This window comes from Cydia amplana, chromosome 24, assembly GCF_948474715.1.
Source record: "Cydia amplana chromosome 24, ilCydAmpl1.1, whole genome shotgun sequence".
NCBI classification, from domain to species: domain Eukaryota; kingdom Metazoa; phylum Arthropoda; class Insecta; order Lepidoptera; family Tortricidae; genus Cydia; species Cydia amplana.
In genome coordinates, this window is record NC_086092.1 from 4,630,338 (window position 1) to 4,650,949 (window position 20,612).

At 37.1% G+C, this 20,612-nt stretch overlaps 4 protein-coding genes across 4 annotated transcripts in view; 2 read left to right on the top strand and 2 right to left on the bottom strand.

The window, feature by feature from the left end:
* Positions 1-9,087, bottom strand: part of LOC134659169 (unconventional myosin-Va) — a 97,515-nt gene extending 88,428 nt beyond the window's left edge. The window contains exons 1-7 of the mRNA XM_063514801.1: positions 8,557-9,087; positions 6,516-6,638; positions 5,472-5,590; positions 3,578-3,660; positions 2,668-2,790; positions 1,468-1,598; positions 783-917 (exon numbers count right to left, since the gene is read on the bottom strand). Of these exons, the coding sequence (XP_063370871.1) occupies positions 783-917; positions 1,468-1,598; positions 2,668-2,790; positions 3,578-3,660; positions 5,472-5,590; positions 6,516-6,638; positions 8,557-8,583 (741 nt within the window). The 5' untranslated portion in view covers positions 8,584-9,087. The remainder of the gene's footprint in view (positions 1-782; positions 918-1,467; positions 1,599-2,667; positions 2,791-3,577; positions 3,661-5,471; positions 5,591-6,515; positions 6,639-8,556) is intronic.
* A 164-nt stretch (positions 9,088-9,251) lies between these two features.
* On the bottom strand, positions 9,252-11,953 carry LOC134659205 (neuropeptide IMFamide). Its single transcript, XM_063514834.1, has 3 exons — positions 11,887-11,953; positions 9,915-10,053; positions 9,252-9,379 (listed from the first exon to the last, which is right to left on the bottom strand). The coding sequence occupies exons 2-3, from the start codon at positions 10,051-10,053 to the stop codon at positions 9,288-9,290; spliced, it is 231 nt and encodes a 76-aa protein (XP_063370904.1). The 5' UTR covers positions 11,887-11,953; the 3' UTR covers positions 9,252-9,287.
* A 1,413-nt stretch (positions 11,954-13,366) lies between these two features.
* LOC134659188 (neuropeptide SIFamide-like) lies at positions 13,367-14,033 on the top strand. The gene is made up of 3 exons (XM_063514822.1): positions 13,367-13,442; positions 13,644-13,771; positions 13,902-14,033. The coding sequence occupies exons 2-3, from the start codon at positions 13,651-13,653 to the stop codon at positions 13,991-13,993; spliced, it is 213 nt and encodes a 70-aa protein (XP_063370892.1). The 5' UTR covers positions 13,367-13,442; positions 13,644-13,650; the 3' UTR covers positions 13,994-14,033.
* Positions 14,034-18,182: 4,149 nt separating this feature from the next.
* LOC134659359 (probable inactive tRNA-specific adenosine deaminase-like protein 3) lies at positions 18,183-19,403 on the top strand. Its single transcript, XM_063515032.1, has one exon. The coding sequence runs from the start codon at positions 18,305-18,307 to the stop codon at positions 19,358-19,360; it is 1,056 nt and encodes a 351-aa protein (XP_063371102.1). The 5' UTR covers positions 18,183-18,304; the 3' UTR covers positions 19,361-19,403.
* Positions 19,404-20,612: the final 1,209 nt, after the last annotated feature.

Below are 20,612 nucleotides of genomic sequence, written 5' to 3' on the forward strand. Positions count from 1 at the left end.
GCCGAAGCGGGAGGAGTTGTCGTTGCGATTGTTATAAAATATGGTGAGCATCAAGTGACCGGAATTGCAAGCATTTATAGACTAATATTGCCAATAAAGATCGGTTTTCCTAGGATAGCGGTGCCGTCATATATTATAGCGGCCGTCTCCATACTAAATAATACGGCTAAATATGGATGTCGTAGTATTTGTATGGAGACGGCCGCTATATGACGGCACCGCTTTCGGAGGAAACCAAAGCTTAACAAATATTAAAACACACACGACGACATGTCTCTAGCAGGATGGCCGTGTCGAAGTTACAAATCAAGTGGCGCCATCTAGTAGCCACTTGGAAACTAAAACTTACCACTCTGCTTTTCTCAAGCAAGTAAGTACGCATACTAGCACCGGATATTCGGTACATCTCATCGAAGTGGATCTCTATGAACTTGCCGAAGCGGGAGGAGTTGTCGTTGCGATTGTTATAAAATATGGTGAGCATCAAGTGACCGGAATTGCAAGCATTTATAGACTAATATTGCCAATAAAGATCGGTTTTCCTAGGATAGCGGTGCAGTCATATATTATAGCGGCCGTCTCCATACTAAATAATACGGCTAAATATGGATGTCGTAGTATTTGTATGGAGACGGCCGCTATATGACGGCACCGCTTTCGGAGGAAACCAAAGCTTAACAAATATTAAAACACACACGACGACATGTCTCTAGCAGGATGGCCGTGTCGAAGTTACAAATCAAGTGGCGCCATCTAGTAGCCACTTGGAAACTAAAACTTACCACTCTGCTTTTCTCAAGCAAGTAAGTACGCATACTAGCACCGGATATTCGGTACATCTCATCGAAGTGGATTTCTATGAATTTGCCGAAGCGGGAGGAGTTATCGTTGCGAGTGGTTTTCGCGTTGCCGATGGCCTGCAGATTAAAAAAATAAAAGTGTAGAAATAAGAGTCTGAGTGTAGCGAGGCGTTCAAACGCAGCATTCATTAAATCGTCGAAATAACTATAGGCCCTATAGGGTATTTGACATTTTTTTATTAATGGTATCATGAACCGTGGGAGTTATGGGACCCATTGTCTTAAAGCAATACAAAAGTCACAAAGTCACTTTACTGGCAAAACGCATCTAGCAAAATGGCAATACATCGTGACGTCACCATGTAACGTTAGAAGCCGTTTCGATGTATGGAAAACAAGAAAATTGCGATTTTGTAGGTAAAATATTGCGTTTATGTATATTGTTGCTATACAATTTTTATTTTTAATAAAATGTAAGGAATCGAATGTAATTTTTTTATCTTTAAGGTCTTGTATTTATTTATTATTCCCATATCTTTTTTAAGTTTTCAATGTATTGTGCTAAATTGCTCATTTTCTATCTATTTAACTAGATTTAGTTATAAAATTCACCAAAAACCTATTATAGGTTGTGACAAAATCATTAGTTTCGTCACTTTCGACTGACCTCCATGATGGGACTGGAAGCGAGCACTTTCCGCTCCACCTGCGTTTCGCTCGCGTTCCCGCCCACGGCCGCAAAGTAGCGCATTGCGTACTTAGCTGACACAGTTTTGCCGGCGCCCGATTCGCCACTCACTGTCAACAATAGTTATTTTCGATACAAGTGCGAAAAAGAGGAAATTCGAAACGAGTGGCGATAAATTAAAACACGACCGAAGGGAGTGTTTTAAATCGACACGAGTTGCGAATTACCTATTCGCACGTGTATCGAACAACGTTTTATAGTACATATGGCACTTTAAAGTTTCGGCATACGCACGAAAAGTGCTATTTTACGCACTAGTGCGGAAAAGTAGCCCCATATGTACTGTAAATAATTTATTATTCATGGCTCATTTGAAAAACAAATAGGTATACAAAAAAAAAATTTAATCATCATAATTGGTTAAAGCCTGACCAGCGGCGGTAGAACGGTCGAATTTTTATCGCTTGTCACCATGCCTGTCACGTTCTAACAAGTGCAAGTGCGAAAGTGACGCGCAAAGTGACAGGCGATAAAAATGGAACCATGCTGCGCCCGCGCACGCGTCATGTTTCGGAATTTAATGGGAGCTTTTTTTCATACTACACTGAAATGTCACCTTATGAATGAGAATGACAGCGCCCTCTTGACATTTATCAGGCTTTACGAAATTTCACGAGAATCAGTCGAGAATTGCGACCTGTAGGGAAGCTGAACAACCAAACAAAAATAAAAAAAACAACGGGTTGCACTCAGGGAGTGCCGGCAGAAGTGAAAACTCAATGACTAGTGCAAAATGCACTATGTATAATTGAGGTTAACGTCATCTAGCGTTATTTCGTCGCATTACTTGAAACCCCTAAGCACTACATCACTGTTAGTACTCGAGTTATATTAATACCAGTTAGAGCGAAACACACTAGATGGCATTTAAATCAATAAATAAAAACTCAATGACATTACATGTTAAGTGTTTTTCGATCAGGTCACGTGATCTGTCGCGAGTTTAACATTTTTTCCCCACCTCAAAAAGTGCACAGCGCCGCTAAAGAAGTTTTCACTTCAAAAAGCATTTTTGTTCAAGATGAAACGGAGGCCTTCGCTTTGCTCGGCCAATTATGGTAGTCTTTTGTTGTCTAAAAGACAGCTGCGTTTTTGGCAAAAAAAGTATGCATTACAAACCTATGATGCTCTGGTTTCGCCGCTCCCTCTCAAGTTTCGTGTAGGCCTCCTCCGAAACGGCAAATATGTGCGGGTCCAAGTCGCCCATGGATTGGCCGCGGTACGCCATGATGGTTTCATCGCCTGCATCAATAAATAAGTTATCCATACATACTAATAAATACAAAAGTAATTATGACTGTTACCTCTTCAAGGTTAGACCGCTGAACCGATTTAGATGAAATCTAGAGGCGCGAGTAAAAACGGGACCCTATTACTAAGACGCCACTGCCCGTCTGTCTGTCACCAGGCTGTATGTGATACCTAGACACTTGAAATATTCCCAGAATTTACGTATTTAAATTTGTACGGAACCCTCGGTGGGCGAATCCGACTATAGTTCGTTTTTTTTAGCATAATAAATAAGGTAAACAATCTTGATGTGTCTTTTAATTGAAAAAGACATTTTAAAGATAACTTACGGTAAATATGTAACAATTATGAATCTAATACGATCTTTTATAGTCTTCTGCTTTCATAAGTAATAGTTATTGATTTTTAAAAAGTGTTTTTCAATTAAAATACATGTCAAAATCGCTTACCTTCTTTCAAGTTCTTTCTAATGCTAAAAAAAACGAACTATAGAATATGATTTAGAATAGAATATGATTTATTTCAGCATAGGTACACAGTTATACAGTACATACACAGGAAGAAAGAAAAAAAAACTTATAACTAACTTGTACACTGTCACTACACTGAAAAAGGTGAACACTCAGCATGATGCCTGGTCCTACTGGAGTAGTACCTGACGCTGGACTATAGCACTTGTGCGGTTTTTTATCAATCATAAGATTAATAAGTTACATCATAAGCGCATTGTAATATGCCTACTTGAATAAACTATATTTTATCTTTTACACGATCTTACCGTAAATAGGCAATTCGTTGTATGGGTTGATGGCGACGAGCACGATACCACAGTACGTGTAGATGGCGTTGCGGTCGCAGAACCTACAACAGGAAACAGTATGTTCATTACTTTAGGAATGCAACGGATATTTATATGAACACAGGGCGCCATACATCAAAAATCATTTGCGTTTATATGTGTGCATTCAACCATAAAAAAAAATTGTGGCTGTTGAACCACGCACATTTTTAAATTTGAAGTTGAACTCTAAGTCACAGTACCTAAAGCTGTATTTAGCTCGTGTCTATGGTCTATGTGAGAAAAATTACTCAATAGATTATACTATGCAAAACTATTTAGTATTTACATTAAATTAATATTTCTTAAAACTATTTACACAGCTGTCAGTTCTTTAAAGTCCATGTTTGTATCCAGATCGCGTCATTTTGAAACGTACCTAACTCGTATGTATTTGCTAAAAACGGCCTTCAACTAAGTTTTTCCTATACAATATTAAACTCTATTCCAATGACATAAGAATCAAAAATGTTCGTGTGAAAGCCAATTATCAGTCATGATATCATGACTAAACTTATGGCAATACAGATCCCTATAAGGTCATCATTTAATATATAAAAAAACGATGTTTTTCCTCATGAGATGAGTCATTGAAGTTATTTTATTATCATACTATATTATGTATTGTATATGTATTTATTGTCATTACATTACTCGCTATAAACCAATTGAAATAAAACTATATATTTCAATAGTTCACTAAACTGCGAGTACCTATGTAATATTATGGACATTATCGGTAAAACAAATTTATCTTTTACTTTTGTAGTGACTAACGTCTTAACTGACATGTCTTACATGTCAGCTAGACCGGACATACCTAGTATAAACAAAATCAAGACAGTATACATATCTCACATATCTTGATAATTTTGATATCTCTAATAAACTAAATAAGTACGTAACATTAGATACAATGACATCAGGCGGCCTAGAATGAGTTGCGTTCTCGCGCGTGAGTCCATACTTGAAGTCCCGCTAGATGTATGGAGTCGCGCGCTAGAACGCAACTCATGCTAACATGTCAGAGGTTCTATTAAACTTGTCAGTACGAAAGATCGTGACATGGTCACCATATTTGTAGAAATTATTGAGAAAATTTAACAAATGGTGTTACTTTGACGAGTTGAATAGGCCGTAATTTTTCTCTAATAAAACGAAATAGGTACTTATCTACGCATGTGCGTTATACGATACTCCCTTTTATGTACAATCATTAGCGACATAATAGTTATGTACAATGTACCGATAGATACGCTCGAGTTCGGATGTAGATAAGTGTATCCGTATTAAACGTAATGCTCATGTTATGTATGACACATATATGGGTAATTTTCGAATTTGGAAATGCGACGTGATTTTTCTGAGAAGTTAAGATAAAAACTGGATTCATTTATCATTAAGGACGTCGTGAAAAGCTTAGACATATAAATTACATACTACTACATACCTGACTCTAAGGTTGTGAAGAACTGCAGGCTCGTGCAGTGCAGGTATGATAGCGATGTGATTGTGAGGTCATTATGCCCGACGAGGAGAGGGGTTCCGCAAGGGCGGAGTTTAGGTCCCATTATTTATCTAGTAACAACTTAAAAACCTACAGGAAACCTCACCAAGTTCCTAATTTATGTAGTTGGAACATTTTAAAACTTACTATTATGACTAAGTAATTTAAGTTACTTACATTTATATAACGTCTAACTGCCAGTTTGCTTTTTTGATTTAACGTAAGCGTTTGACACTGTTGACCGATGTCTGACTGCTGTTAGCTAACTGACCTAACTGTTAATGTTACATGTTTTTAAAAATGGCTTATTAGCAGCAGTGAACATACCTGACTCTAAGGTTGTGTAGAACTGCAGGCTCGTGCAGGTATGAGAGCGACGTGAGGTCATTCTGCCCGATGAGGAGAGAGGGGTTCCGCAAGGGCGGCATTTGGTTTTCATCTTGTATCTGTTAAGAAAACTCGTTATTAATCTGTCAGCTCCCACGGCTCATATATGAGCCAGAACGCTTATGGTGACGTCATATCGTGGGATTTGACAGGTTAATTGACCTCTTCCTAATTCGTATTGTGCAAAAAAACGGACATCACGCGCGACTTACAAGTTGCCAGCTAGTCATGCTAGCTGCACGGATTAGTATACAAGAGATATTTGGTAAGCTGTCATAAGTCAAAACTGTAGTTTATTTTTACGACAGTTTTTCTGGAATATCGTTGAATTCGCGCCAATTCATCCGAAAAAGGTCAATAGGATATTGTTACCCTTTGTAAGGACCATTCAAAGTAAAGCATTGTTAACTTATTGTGACTAGTAACTAAGCTATGAGGCAGATACACAAGGTCATGATAATGTACCCACACGACCCCTAAATAGGCCATCCAATTAAATGTGAACAGGGCTACAACCGCGAAAATCGAAGTTCGCAAATTGCGGGCATTTTTCTCTGTCACTCTAATTACGCCTTCATTGGAGTAAAAGAGAAAGAGTCCCACAATTTTCGAATTCCGGTTTTCGCAGTATCCCCTCAGAATCTTATGATTATGGTACAAACCGCAACACTTTTAACTGCCCATCGGTGGACCTTATGCCTTTTGTAATAAGGTTTACAAACTATCAGTTAACAGCGTGCGCGGTGGTACATAGGGTAGGTGTGTTAGTTTTCGTCCAGGTCTAGTTTTCGTCCACTTGACGAAATTTGAATATAAGCCTACATTACTGCACAAATTTGTATTGCAATCCTTAATGTCAAAACAATATATCTACATAAAAATGATATTTCGCAAGTAGAAACTTAAAAATCTAATATATTATTTGCAAATATGTCAAGTGGACGAAAACTAGAGCATGGACGGAAACTAGCGCAATGACCCTACCTTGATCTGTCGTATCTCGCTGGTCTGGTCCAACTTGGCGATGAGGACTCCAGAGCGGTAGTCCGCGGTGACTGTGGCGCTCTCCCAGACCTTCTCGGGGTGCTCCACCCATATCCGGGCCCCCTGGAAAATACTTCCATCACTATCTACACTGATTAGGTAAGTAAATAATTAAATGTGACGTCATCTTTGAAAAGGGACCTTATTGTCGATTATTAACGATGCTCCAATATAAATACAATGAATGAATGAATTCGTTTATTTCAGGCAACTAGTGGCCCATACATAAATACCTTAAAACTAGCATACATATTATAAAAATATAACTAAACACTAAAAAACACATTATGATTGCGATGCATTACGCAACCCCGCAGTGTCAGGCAATGCCGCGCGACTCTGTGCGGCGTAAGCGCCATCGACAATAAGGTCCCTTTTCATATATAATGCCCCAAATATTCGGTAATGTGCACCATAAGAGAACCTATAATTGGCTCTGTGATTCTATTGTAATTTCTGGATATATGTAGCACTGTTGGTTTTCCATGTACTAAAATAAAATAAATAAATTTAAAAATACACAGAAAAGAAATACCTACTAGTTAATAAACAGGTGGTTTTGTACTCTAACTTATTTTTATTGCTCCCAGACAACCTTCAGTAGGTAATATAGTTAGTCAAACCAATTTGTCAGTAAATAAGAACAAAAAAACTATACTCATCCTTTTCTTTTGCGTGCTAGTACTAGTGTAAGACAAAGATAGTATGATTCTCTCTGTCTATGTTTGAAATGAGACAGTCCTTTGACAAACTATAACCAAGGGCCAGCCAGTGAACTAGGGGGTGGCGAGTTGATAGGCCTGGGGGGGAGGGGGCAGAGGCCACAGAGGGGCATGCATTGTATGCAAAATTTGAGCTCAAGGGGGGGGGGGGGCAGCCCCCCTGCCTGTACCTGCCTACGCCCATGACTATAACTAATAAGGTTTCGATTTTAAAACCACTTAACAAAAACTCATTAAATGGAGACAGATTGTCACGTCACATGATGTGTTCTGATACTAACTATTTACTAAACTATTGTTTCAATGTTTCAGAGAGGGTAGCAATGAGTATCCTGGAATTGGAACATATATACCAAACATTTTGATGAAGAAAAGCATTGGAAACAGGCACTCTATAGATAGGTGAAAACCGCATGAAAATCCGTTCAGTCGTTTTTGAGTTTATTGTGTACATACAAACACAAACAGACAGATACGGCGAGGGACTTTGTTTTATAAGGTGTAGTGATTATTATTTCTTTGTGTGTAACTCAATCAGAAAATCAACAACCAAATCAAGATGACAATTATGTACAAAAATGTCAAAAAGTATCGAAACATTCAGTTTATTTAGAATATTTGTTGCCAGCGATACCCACTCCCTTTTCCCTATCTCAAAAAGAAAAAAAAAACATGTCTAACGACTTTTTTATTTTTCTTTTAACAAGGTCTTCTTTTAAGTGGCGCGATATATATTCATTTAGCATTATTAATTTGTCCTAGGTACATGCGCATTGACAATATGGTCACTCTTAGCCGCCTATATCATATTTTATAAATAAAATGTTTAAGAAAAGAGTGTGGCTAAGTATAATTTCATTTAAATCGATAGGCGGTCATAAACATAATAATCATCCAGATAATCATTAGCTCATTAATACAGCCAAAAAAGTAACAATAAAAAAGCAAATATTTATCATTGATATCAGTAGGTATTTAAATTAACATAGCAATTATGTGTTATGTAGACATGATATAATGTATACGGTGATCTTTACCGTGAACAGATTGAGGTGATAATTTACAACAAAATGAATAAAACATGAGACATGTAATTATCTCAAGCATACTAGCATAGATAGTAAAAGTGATGTAAACTTTGTGTATTACAAGTTCCTTGGTCGCACTAAACCAAATACTCTCGTTAAAACTACAAATTAAGAAAAAACTATTCCAAATTTAAAATGTTTTAGGTATGCCAAAATAAAATTAATCATTACCTTTGTGTAAAGCTCCTTCGTAGTCATTTTGATTTTTATTACAATCCTGGTTGAATAAAGGAACTATGTTCTATAACATTATTTCACCACTAAATCAGAACTTTGATAATTCATTTTAGAAACAAGGTAGATTCGAATTCGCTAATTTTTACAATGCGAAACGTCACTGCATTTCATTGTTATTGACAGATGTCAAATTAGAGGCAATGTTTTTATCAATAATCGCTATAATCACAGCTGATATTCTAATAGCGAAAGATTTTCTCCCCACAAGAAAGCCTCATACCAGTGTAATGATAATTCATAAACTCCTATAAGAAACTAGTTGAAATATATAAAAAACTGAAAACAATCGCGAAGAAAGTCATTCTTATCTTAATTTTCCCACGAGGGTTACCAACTCATAATATTCAAATGTAGGTCAAATCGACTATCAATTTTAAATTGACGTAAAGAAATAAAACAACAATAACTAATGCACCGCCATGTTTTATTAAACTTTCAGACTAGAATAACATGAAAATATCCCAGCCTTTACAATATATTTCTTATACATATTTTTACTTATATAATATTTAAGGAAAACATTACAAAATTTAAAAAGATAAGCGTGTCAGTGTTGCTAGTGAAGTGTAAATATTTCCATTAATGGGGAATAATATTCTATCAGTATCATAATCCATGACCAAAAAGTAGGTATAGTTGCGTAAAGTTCCATGAAGTAGCCTTTTTTATTTGTTTTCTTGAGACGGGAACCACGCTTGACATGCTTCCGTGGCGATTTCACATAGAGCGGTAAAGGTTTTGCCCCGGGAATCATATTCTGAAACAAAATCAGAGATTTATAAGTAAGTATGAAAGAAACATGAATAACAATGAGTGGCGAAATTTTTAATATCCATGAATATTCATATGTCTTCTCTTCCTAATATAAACAACGCCATTTATTTTTATAGTATTTCTATAAAAATAAAAAGAAGAAAGCGCCGGTAGGATTCCCACGCCAGGAGTTAAACATGCTAGTGAGTATTTTAACATTTTTGTTATTATAACTTTTCGGTCATCAATAGAAACTATTATTTATTTAATTAATAATAAATTATAATGTCGACACTATTTAAAACCTAAACGTTTACCAACGTTTTCCCTTGTCAAAAAAAATCCCAACCAACTTGTCAGTTAAAAAAGGACCGAAAAAATTTGTTTGCCGGACTATAATCATAAAAATTTGATATTCAATGCGCCATCGTATCAAGGAAAAGAGTCATAGAGAGGAACAATTACATACAGGTATGTATAGCCATTGGGTAGATAAGAAACTAAATATTGAAATACATGTTTATGTTTATAGTATATACCAGAAGGTCCCCTCTTTCCAAACATTATTCCGTTCATAGGAGCGTTTTTGTAGTTTGCTTCGCTGAGTTCTGCTAAAGACAGTAGTACGACGGCAACGCAGACAACACCGATAGTGAACCTCATCATGTCACCGGCCATCTATGGAAGATATTACATAAAATAGAATTTGTTTTCTTTTTTTTACATTTCAATCCGTTAGTTAATCTTTAGGTGACAAAAATGTTGCAAATCTTATTAATGTCACGTATGTAAAAATTGGTCCTTCGAACTGCATCCTGCAATCCGTCAGAGGTACGAGGGGTGTTCAAAATATTCTCGGTATGAGAATGAAAACAAACAAGTACGAAAAGTTTGATATTTTTATTTTTCAATATACTCCCCCCCTATGTTCATACACTTAAAAGATCGATCAATTATTTTTTTAAATCCTGCATAAAAATATTTTTTATCTTTGGTGTAAAAATGCTCCTCCACTGCCGCCTTCAATGCTTCATCGTCAGAAAATTTATTTCCACGCAGATCCTTTTTAAGATTGGGGAGCAAAAAGAAGTCGCTGGGGGCTAAGTCCGGACTATACGGTGGGTGAGTAACAGTTTTAAACCCACATTCAACAATAGCTGCCTTGGCAATATGAGCAGTATGGACGGGGGCGTTGTCATGCAGAAGCAGAATACCTTTGGTTAACTTTCCTCGCCTCTTTTCTTTAATTACATCCTTTAATTGACGTAGAATGTTAGCGTAGTACTGTCCTGTGATATTTACACCTTTTTCTTTATAATCGATTAGTAATACTCCTTCACAATCCCAAAATATCGTGGTCATAACCTTGCCAGCTGAAGGGATGACCTTGAACTTCTTGGGATGAGCTGAACCCTTAATGTGCCACTGCATGGACTCTTGTTTACTCTCTGGGTCATAATGATGAACCCAGGTTTCATCTCCAGTAACTATTCTTTGCAGCACCTCATCAGGATTTTCACCGCACAGGTCAATAAAATCGGAACAACAAGCTACACGCATGTCTTTTTGAAGCCGAGTCAGCATTCGCGGAACCCATCTTGCACTTACTTTTGACATATTAAGATGGTCATGGATAATATCATGTACGGTACCAATAGAGAGATTGGTTACTTGTGCTATAGATTTTACCTTCACTCGATCATCTTCCAATATAAGTTTTTCCACTTTATCAATATTTTCTTGTGAAGTAGCTACTACAGGCCGGCCAAGTCTAGGGTCGTCTTCAACACTCTCCTTTCCACGTTTAAACTCGCTTGACCACTTTTGAATGGTAGATAAAGAAGGAGCAGACTCACGGTAAACACAATCCATTTCCTCTTTTATGGTTTTTTGATTTTTACCCTGTTTTGTCAAGAATTTTATCACGCATCGATGTTCTAATTTAGTTAACATTGTCAATTCCCACATGATGTTCATGTTTGTTCAGCAATTGCAGAAAAACAAAAGAACATCTCGGTTCGAATTATACTTTTTTTTAATGTCAATGAATAAACCTTAGCGGCCAGTAACGAAAGAAATTTTAGAAGAGGTTGTAAGATATCAATACCGAGAATATTTTGAACGCCCCTCGTAATTAATTCTAGTAGGTCTACGTAAGATGCGTCAACCCAACCTTACTTAGTAATACAGCAAACGCTGTGTGGTATCTCCAACAAAAATTTACTTTACTTTGTTATGTAAAAGTATTATAATGAATAATTATTTAAAGTAATATTTATTAATATCTGGACCTCCTTAAACTCTAGGTAAGAGTTTTGAATGTTCTTTACCAAAATATTACTTAGACTGCGAGCTGCAAAAGTGCATACCCACTTTATGAATGAATTCCATCTCATCAGATGTATGTACAAGTACAGGACACGATATATGTTTACAGGAATTTTCGTTCAACTTTAGTAAAATTAGGCATTATAAGTAATTTGCAACGTAAACATGAAAACTACAACTTACCTTTTTTGCAATGATTTTTCTTCACTGGTAACTCTTGAACCGACAAACGTCAACTGATGCCAGGGCCAAAGTTTCCCGCCATTTTATAGGGCAAAGCCTAAAGATGGCGGCGTACTCGAGCAATTATTGAATTAGCGCACGCTGACCGCGTATTGACACTGATAGGGGAATCTTCAGGGATTATAACTTAGTTAGAGCATATTGCTCGGATGTCCACGGGCTATTACTAAACCCTTAATGTAGTTACCCGCAAATCCATTTAAGTTCGAAGTCTATTGCTTTAAATAGTTTGTAAGTTAAAGCTTATGTTTGGATTATGTAGCAATATCTTATACGCTTCTTTTAAAAACACTAGTACAAACGCAGAGGATTTTTATTTATAAGTATGTATAAAAAAACCGGCCAAGTACGATTCGGACTCGCGTTCCAAGGGTTCCGTACATTAAGTCCGACTCAGGCTTGACTGCATATTTCTAATAGGTTTTTCTGTCATCTATAGGTAAATAACTATTTTGTGTATTTTTTTTTTTAATTTTAGACCCAGTAGTTTCGGAGATAAGGGGGGGGGGGATGGTAATTTTTTTGCCTATTTTCTTGAATAACTGCTAAACTATTAATCCTAAAATTATAAAAAAAAATATTTGAGATCCGTATAATGAGCTCTTTCATTTGATATGCAACACGATATAGTTTGAAAAACTTTATTTTTTAACTTTCTCATTTACCCTCCAAAAATGGCCTCCATATTTAAAATTCATTTATTTACGTTACACGTCCATCTTTGGGTCGCAATCTTACATATGTGTGCCAAATTTCAACTTAATTGGTCCAGTTCCAGTAGTTTCGGAGAAAATAGGCTGTGACAGACGGACGGACAGACAAACGCACGAGTGATCCTATTAGGGTTCCGTTTTTTCCTTTTGAGGTACGGAACCCTAAAAATAGAGCAAGTAGCCAAGTACAAATCTGTACATCCAGGTTCTAATTTTATTACTAATACACTATCTCATATTTACACAGATCCTTCGTAGCAGAGGTCGTAGGCACAGTTGAGTCAACTGAGTTGACACTGTTCAACAAAATTTATCTTTAAATTGCTTTTTACTTCAAAATGGAAAAATCTGTATTTATAAATTATAATTTGCAACAGCAGTTGAACTATTGCAATCAATATGAAAAATAATCTATTAGATTATAATTATATTGCCTATAACCTACAACTTCTTTGTATAATATCAACGTATTGCTATTAGATATTATTATTTTATACAAATTGCTGGAAAAAGGATTCTGGAGATAACTTAATAAGGTCTGCTTTCGATGGTCAAGTTTTTTCTGTAAGCTAGACATCCAATCTTCATCGATAATCAGATCACGCTGGACAATATAACACAAATTAATGATAATAAATACGGAGATGGATTGCCCTAGCTGCGGTATAAAATGGGGCACAAGGCGGTATTCTACAACAGTCTACTTCTGTGCTTCTAAGGCTCAAGGCATCTCAACAAAAGATAAAAATTTAGAGTAATCGATAAAGCAAACTTTAAATTGTTGTAAGTACCTTAACCGATAAAACTTTGACATAATTGTAAGCATTCAAATTATAGCCGGTGCGTGGTTCATCCTATCTAAATAATTGGTTGGAAATATAATGTTTTTTAAATGACTTAAGACTGAAACGTATGAAATTAAATTAAATACACATGTAATAGGTACTTTATAATTATAATATGGTATCTTTTGTTATATTTCAGATTCGCGATGCATGCCTTCATCACTCTTTGCTTCCTGGTTGTCATCATATGTGCTCTCCATTTCACTGAGGGAGCATACAAGAAGCCGCCATTTAACGGTTCCATTTTTGGAAAACGGGGCTACGTCGGTAATTTGCATATCAGTTGACAAAGTTTAAATAGGGCCCTAAAATCTATTTTACTGATTTAGTAAATTACTTATCAAGTTTTGTAGACATTCTTACATGTGTAATAATATGTTATGTATTATCTTTTCAGAAAATGATTCAACAGGCAGAGCCTTGTCTGCCCTCTGTGAAATTGCCTCTGAAACATGCCAGGCGTGGTATCAAGCCTTGGAAAATAATTAATTTTATACAATCTATTTCCTTCGAAATCTCCTAAAAGTAACTACTATACACTCAGCCTTTTCAACATTAAATACATTACTTATTTTATTACTTACGCTTTAAGGAATATCTAGATAACATTTGAGGCATATATACCTATTTCATATATAAGAATTAATCTAATTATCCTGTAGTCTAGTCTAGCACAGCTCTAGTCTAAATATGGCTTTATTCTTTTTTACTAAACCTGTAATTACAATAGATCGTGATTTGACAAATCTTATTTAAAAAGTTATAAAGATTTTGATCCAAGCTGACACTGGACAATAGATATTGTATTCCTTGTTTTATTTTTAAGGCAATGTATTAAATAAAATTACGCTCTAATGACTAAATGAAATGATAAATAAAAAATGACAAAATATATATTTAGTATTATTTTAGTAAATAAACTAAATAATATATAATAAAATAAAATGTGTACTTACTTAAGTAAAGTATCAATAGAAAAGAAAACAATATAGGTATGCAATGTACTTACTGTATCAAACGTTATGAATTCGTATGTTAATCAAGATTACTTAGCCAGAACGAAAAAAGCGCTGGTGCTCTAGCGGTAAGAGCGTGCGACTAGAAATCCGGAGGTTGCGGGTTCGAACTACGCTCGTACCAATGAGTTTTTCGGAACTTATGTACGAAATATCATTTGATATTTACCAGTCGCTTTTCGGTGAAGGAAAACATCGTGAGGAAACCGGACTAATCCCAATACGGGCCTAGTTTACCCCCTCTGGGTTGGAAGGTCAGATGGCAGTCGCTTTCGTAAAAACTAGTGCCCATGCCAATTACTGGGATTAGTTGCCAAGCGGGCCCCAGGCTCCCATGAGCCGTGGCCAAAATGCCGGGACAACTCGAGGAAGATGATGACTTAGCCAGAACGACGTGATCTGAGTACCTATATATATGCAAGTATGTAAACTGGTGAGATTGGTAACTAACTTAACTAATTGCTTGGAGAGTAAGTTTGTCTTAGCAAGTTCTTAATGGACGGTTAATCTTGAGTTTCAATTGTATACTTATATCATATAATGAACCATACTTTCATATAAGTACTGTGTAAACTATGTTAATATTCAGCAATATCACCTAAAGCACAATATTAAGCCATTAGGCTATTCATTACATAACATTCACATTGATGACAGCAATATGAAAAAAAAACAAAATACATACCTATTTTTTTATTAAAATTAGTAAGTAATTTCGTGGAAAATTGCAAGCAAGTTTGAAATATCCTGAAAAAGGGGACTATTTTTACCCTGGTATCATTCGACTTATTGAGGCGTTTTTCTTTTAGTTTAAATGCTTTAAAACGCAGGCATGTCATTCTTGGTAATTTTTCAGAATTTGCGCATCCATTTGAGCAAACATTTGTTAAAAAAACATTGTTATGTCAAACTGCATCTGTTCTGTTTGTTTATGGTTTGTTTAAGCAAATAGGATCTTATTTTATTAAAATTAAAGCATATTATATAGCTGGTCAACCAAATCTTGTCAGTAAAAAAAGGCGCGAAATTCAAATTTTCTATGGGACGATATCTCTTCGCGCCTACATTTTTCAAATTTGCCGCCTTTTTCTACTGTCAAGATCTGGTTGACCAAGTTTAGTAAAAAATCTTGTAATCATTAGTGCGGTGGCACGGAAAACCGATGGAGAACTGTCACTGTCAATAATCACATTCCTTATTCCTTATCTGTGGCGTCAATGGCTGACTGATTGAAGTTGAAGTCGTATATCGTGTGTGAAATTATTTTTATCCGTAAACTATTAAGTTTACTTGGTTTACATAAAGTTTATTTCTATATGTTTATATGTAGTGACAATAAATCTTTTCGGTCTAGCTGCGTGACCAGTCAAGCGTAAGCGACATCCGGATTTAAATCAAGGTAAATTTTCCTTTAATTTTATTTTCATGGTGCATAACATTAGTGAGACGAATTAACAGTTTTATTTCACATTACGGCGATAATAGTGTTTATTTACATATACGCCGTATATGGCGGGAATTTACACTGATTGTTCCAATAAGAATCGGTTCCGAATGTATGCTAAGTAGGTATTTATTATCATTTGATGTCAAAGCCAAGTAGTTCTCAATAATCGGACTTTTGAACTTGACTTAGGCATTAAGTTAAATATCTAATCATTTTACGTACTACAATATTGCTATGTTATGATTACACTTAGTATTGGTCTAGTACCTACTAGAACATAACCCAGTACCCGTCAGTGGCGGATTTGCCCTAAGGCGGAGTAGTCCCGGGTCTAGAGCGGCCAGATATTTGGGGCGGCAGTATGAAGGGTGCTGAGAAAGGGGCGGCCATTGCTTACTACAGGGCCTGGGGTGGCAAAGACTGTAAATCAGCCACTGGTACCCGTGGTAAACAAATATGTTGTTGTTGTTATGAGAGTAAGATGGTGGGCAGGTCATTAAGAACATCTGGCCAGCTACTCCCACCTGGCTTGGTTATCTACTCCTGCTGTTGACTGTATGTGGTGAAAAATATTAAATTGACATGGGTACTGTTACAGCTCTGTTAATGATAAGAAATTGGTACAAACAGCAATACGCTTAATTGTCCATTTATGAACCTTATGCCTTTTGTAATAAGGTTTACAAACTGTCACTTAACAGTGAGGCAGTGGTAGTAAACCAAGAAAAATTATATATGTACTTAGGTATTGTTTCTAACACATTGATGAAACTCGCTGGTGGCGGAGCGGTAAAAGCATGTGACTTGCAATCCGGAGGTCGCGGGTTCAAACCCCGGCTTGTACCAATGAGTTTTTCGGAACTTATATAATATCATTTGATATTTACCAGTCACTTTTCAGTGAAGGAAAACCTCGTGAGGAAACCGGACTAATCCCAATAAGGGCCTAGTTTACCCTCTGGGTTGGAAGGTCAGATGGCAGTTGCTTTCGTAAAAACTAGTGCCCACGCCAATTCCTGGGATAAGTTGCCAAGCGGACCCCAGGCTCCCATGAGCCATGGCAAAATGCCAGGACAATGCGAGGAAGATGAAGATGATGATATTGATGATACATTACACCGCCTGGGATGTAGTTAAGGAAACGCAGGGATGCCCAGCACCGGCATTACCCTCTCGGATTCACTGTCTTAACCCACAGGAAAGGCGAGCTAATATGTGGAGGCAGGTTGGCTGATGGTTGGCTGCAGGAATCCGCCGCTTGTTTCAGGTTGTACTCCCAACTCCCGTAACTCCATTCGGGGTTTAATTTTGGAGTATCCCTCTCCAATGCTAAGAGGACCGTCTCCCCTGTGACAAAACAGCTTTTTGCTTCATCTGTGGACTTAGTCGCCTCCTATGATACCCTTATCCTATGTGAGGGTTAAGCCTATTCTAAAGCCGACCACCACACCAAACTATTCTGAACTTATATCGACTGGGATATGAACCGTGATTACCTTTTGTATTGTTTTCGAGCTCCCGATATAAGTCTAGTGAAACTAACCGTGAATCATTCAAAACTGTACCAAATATTTACAAAGTTATTCGCTCGCTCAGAAAGTAGTGTCACGCTCGAGGCGTGTGCGAGCAGCAGCAAGCACTGAGTGTTAGGATAATGGATTAATTAAAGAGGGACGGGTAGTCTATCTCGCGGGCGAGGTACTGTCGCGCCAATCATGTGCTAGCCCGGCAGATACTTATAATGTTTTCCTAATTTTTCGTGCGATTTATTGACTCATCTTATGACGGCAACGTACTTTGACAGAGAAAGTGGGCCTTATATACCCTTGCAACAGGATTACGGATTGTCGTCACAGTGTGGACGGTATTATCTAAGTACCAATGTCTCACCATCTTTTTCTTAATGCTGTTTTAAGAGAAGGGAGGCAACACACGCTGGTTGTGGACAAATTCGTCTCAGTTGTGGGACTGACTTCGGATAGGGTGTATTAAAATTGCAAGTGAAACATTAACGCAGTCGTACAGTCAGCAGCAGAAGTTGCTATGCGAGCCAGGTGTTCAAAATGATCTTGACGCGACTTTATTGTTAATAGAATAAGAACGTGTCAAGGTAATTTTGAACACGTCGCCCGCTAGCAACTTCTGCTGCTGACGGTACCTACTTTATAATTTCTTTATTTCGACTTATCGCGACTGACTGTATCGCGAATGCGTACTACGAAAAGTGTTTTTTTATTGTGAGAAATATGAAGTGCTTAAACTTATAGTAAAATCAAAGTGTGTAATGCAATAGTGGAATATTTCTTTATTTTCAGCTTCTCAGCAGAACCGGGCAGAATGGAAACATTGGCCACAGAACCACCGACAAAAAAAGTAAAAACAGAGTGCTCTATAGTCAATACTATAGACTATTACATTGAGAGTATAAAGCAAAGAAAAAGTAACCTTGTTGCAGTATTGCAAGATGATTTATTTCAACCAATTCCCTTGATAAAGATATACATTGGACATATAAGGGATTTAAAAGATATCTCGAAAGCAATGGCTGTACTAAGCGAGAAAATACCGTTAAAAGAATTATCGCACTTAAAAAGAGTTCGCAAAAGGGACATAGTCCTATGCCCACTACATTTTTTAAAAGGCATGTCGTCAATACAAGAATATATAGAAAGTAATGTTGAAGAATTGAAAGATATGTTTGAATATTTTAAAGAAGTCGACGTGCCATTTACACCACCGATGTTGACGAGCCATTTCAGAGATTGCAGTAAGTTATGGTCCTGCAATTTTCATCCGAACAAATATTTAGAAAGATTAGTTGACGGCAACATCTTTAGTCAAACAGAAAATGATGATCACACCAAGTTTATGACCATGGCTTTTGAGGTAGCAAAATGGTATACCAAAGACTCTGAAGTCGATATGTCATGTCTGAACGCAGCTATAGTCGTCGATCCAACTTTTAATTCAATAGTCGCCGCTTCATTTGACCACAGACTAGAGCATCCAGTGCAACATGCCGCCATGTTGGCCATAGACAACGTAGCGAAGTCTCAAAATGGCGGAGCGTGGGGGGAAAGTAAAGCTGAGGTTAGACTGCGTGGCATAGACGAAAACTTATTGGAGGTTTTGAGAAAAAAGTTTCCTGTTGCAGCTTTTGGAGTGAAACCTGCTTTTAACGATAGGGGGCCTTATTTGTGTACTGGATACTATGTTTATCTAATAAGAGAGCCCTGTTTAATGTGTTCTATGGCATTGGTACATGCAAGAGTGAAAAGAGTATTTTTCAGTCTTCAGAACAACTCGTTGGGAGGACTCAAGTCTCGTGTCAAATTGCAAACTGTGACGTCACTGAATCATCATTTTGAAGTTTTTACTGGTTTTCTGGAATGATTGTGTTTAGTTATAAGCAATAAATGAGGATCTATCGGTTTTATTTCTATGGTTTTATTAACAGTTAGTGCCCTTGTAAATGAGAAAATACTATGGCGCTATTCATAAACGGCTGCTAACTTAATCAGTTGATGATCGTCGTTTGTCCCTATCTGTCGTTATGCCATAGAGAGGGACAAACGACGATCATCAGCTGATTAACTTAGCAGACGTTTATGAATAGGGGGTTAAATGGATATTTTTGCTCCGAAGGTTCTACATGGATAAAGAATAGATCTACCTCTTTATTCTCTTTATAAAATGCCACCAAGTAATAGGCTCTAAGACCTACCTACTATTCCAACCTCTGGCTACGACATCACGTGACCTACGGGTATATGGACATAGTACAGTCGCCATCAGATATATCGGAGCGGCTAAGGCGCTCACAAATATCTGAACACGACTCTATTGTCAGGGCGTTAGAGTGCGTGTTCAGATATTGTGAACACCTTGGCCGCTCTGATATATCTGATGGCAACTGTAATACTTCAAAGCGGCTACTGATCGCCATAGTATAGTTAACTTGCAAACATCCCAGATCCAAGGCTAACCATTATCCATATTGCGTCATCAGTATTGTCATTTTCGCTACTTCTGAAAAACAGATCCTGACCAGAACATATTGACCTTCGCATACGAATAGTTGTTACTAGTTTATCTGTACTAACAACAAACAACAACCAATCGAAGTTTCGCTCTCATTTTAAAACGACATTATAGTAGTATCACAGAATAAATAATAGTACTAAGTACAGACAAAGAATAACTAATAGTACTACCGTACAGAAGACTCACTCTCTAACGTCTCGTCTGTTACGATCAGGCCGCGTAGCCAACATGCCAATCGCTAACGCTACGTAGCGAACGAAATGTTACTGTCACTATCACACTGATATAGAAGAGTGATAGAGAGACACAAAGCGATTCGATGGCGAAGCGATAGCGATTGTCACCTTGGCTAGGCCGCAAGCACAGATATGGCCGCTAGGTGGCGACAGCGCCACGCGCGGCTTATGGCTTTCCCCAAAATTGGGGCCGAACGGATGTACTTTTAGCTACCTGTAGCAAAGCGACGAAATCGCGGAGTGAGACACGCCTGGTAGTATCACTTTATTGTATACAACACAGATTCACACAAAATTTAGGTACAGAAATAAAGGTATAAAGGCGAACTTATCTCTATAAGGGATCTCTTCCAGCTAACCATCGA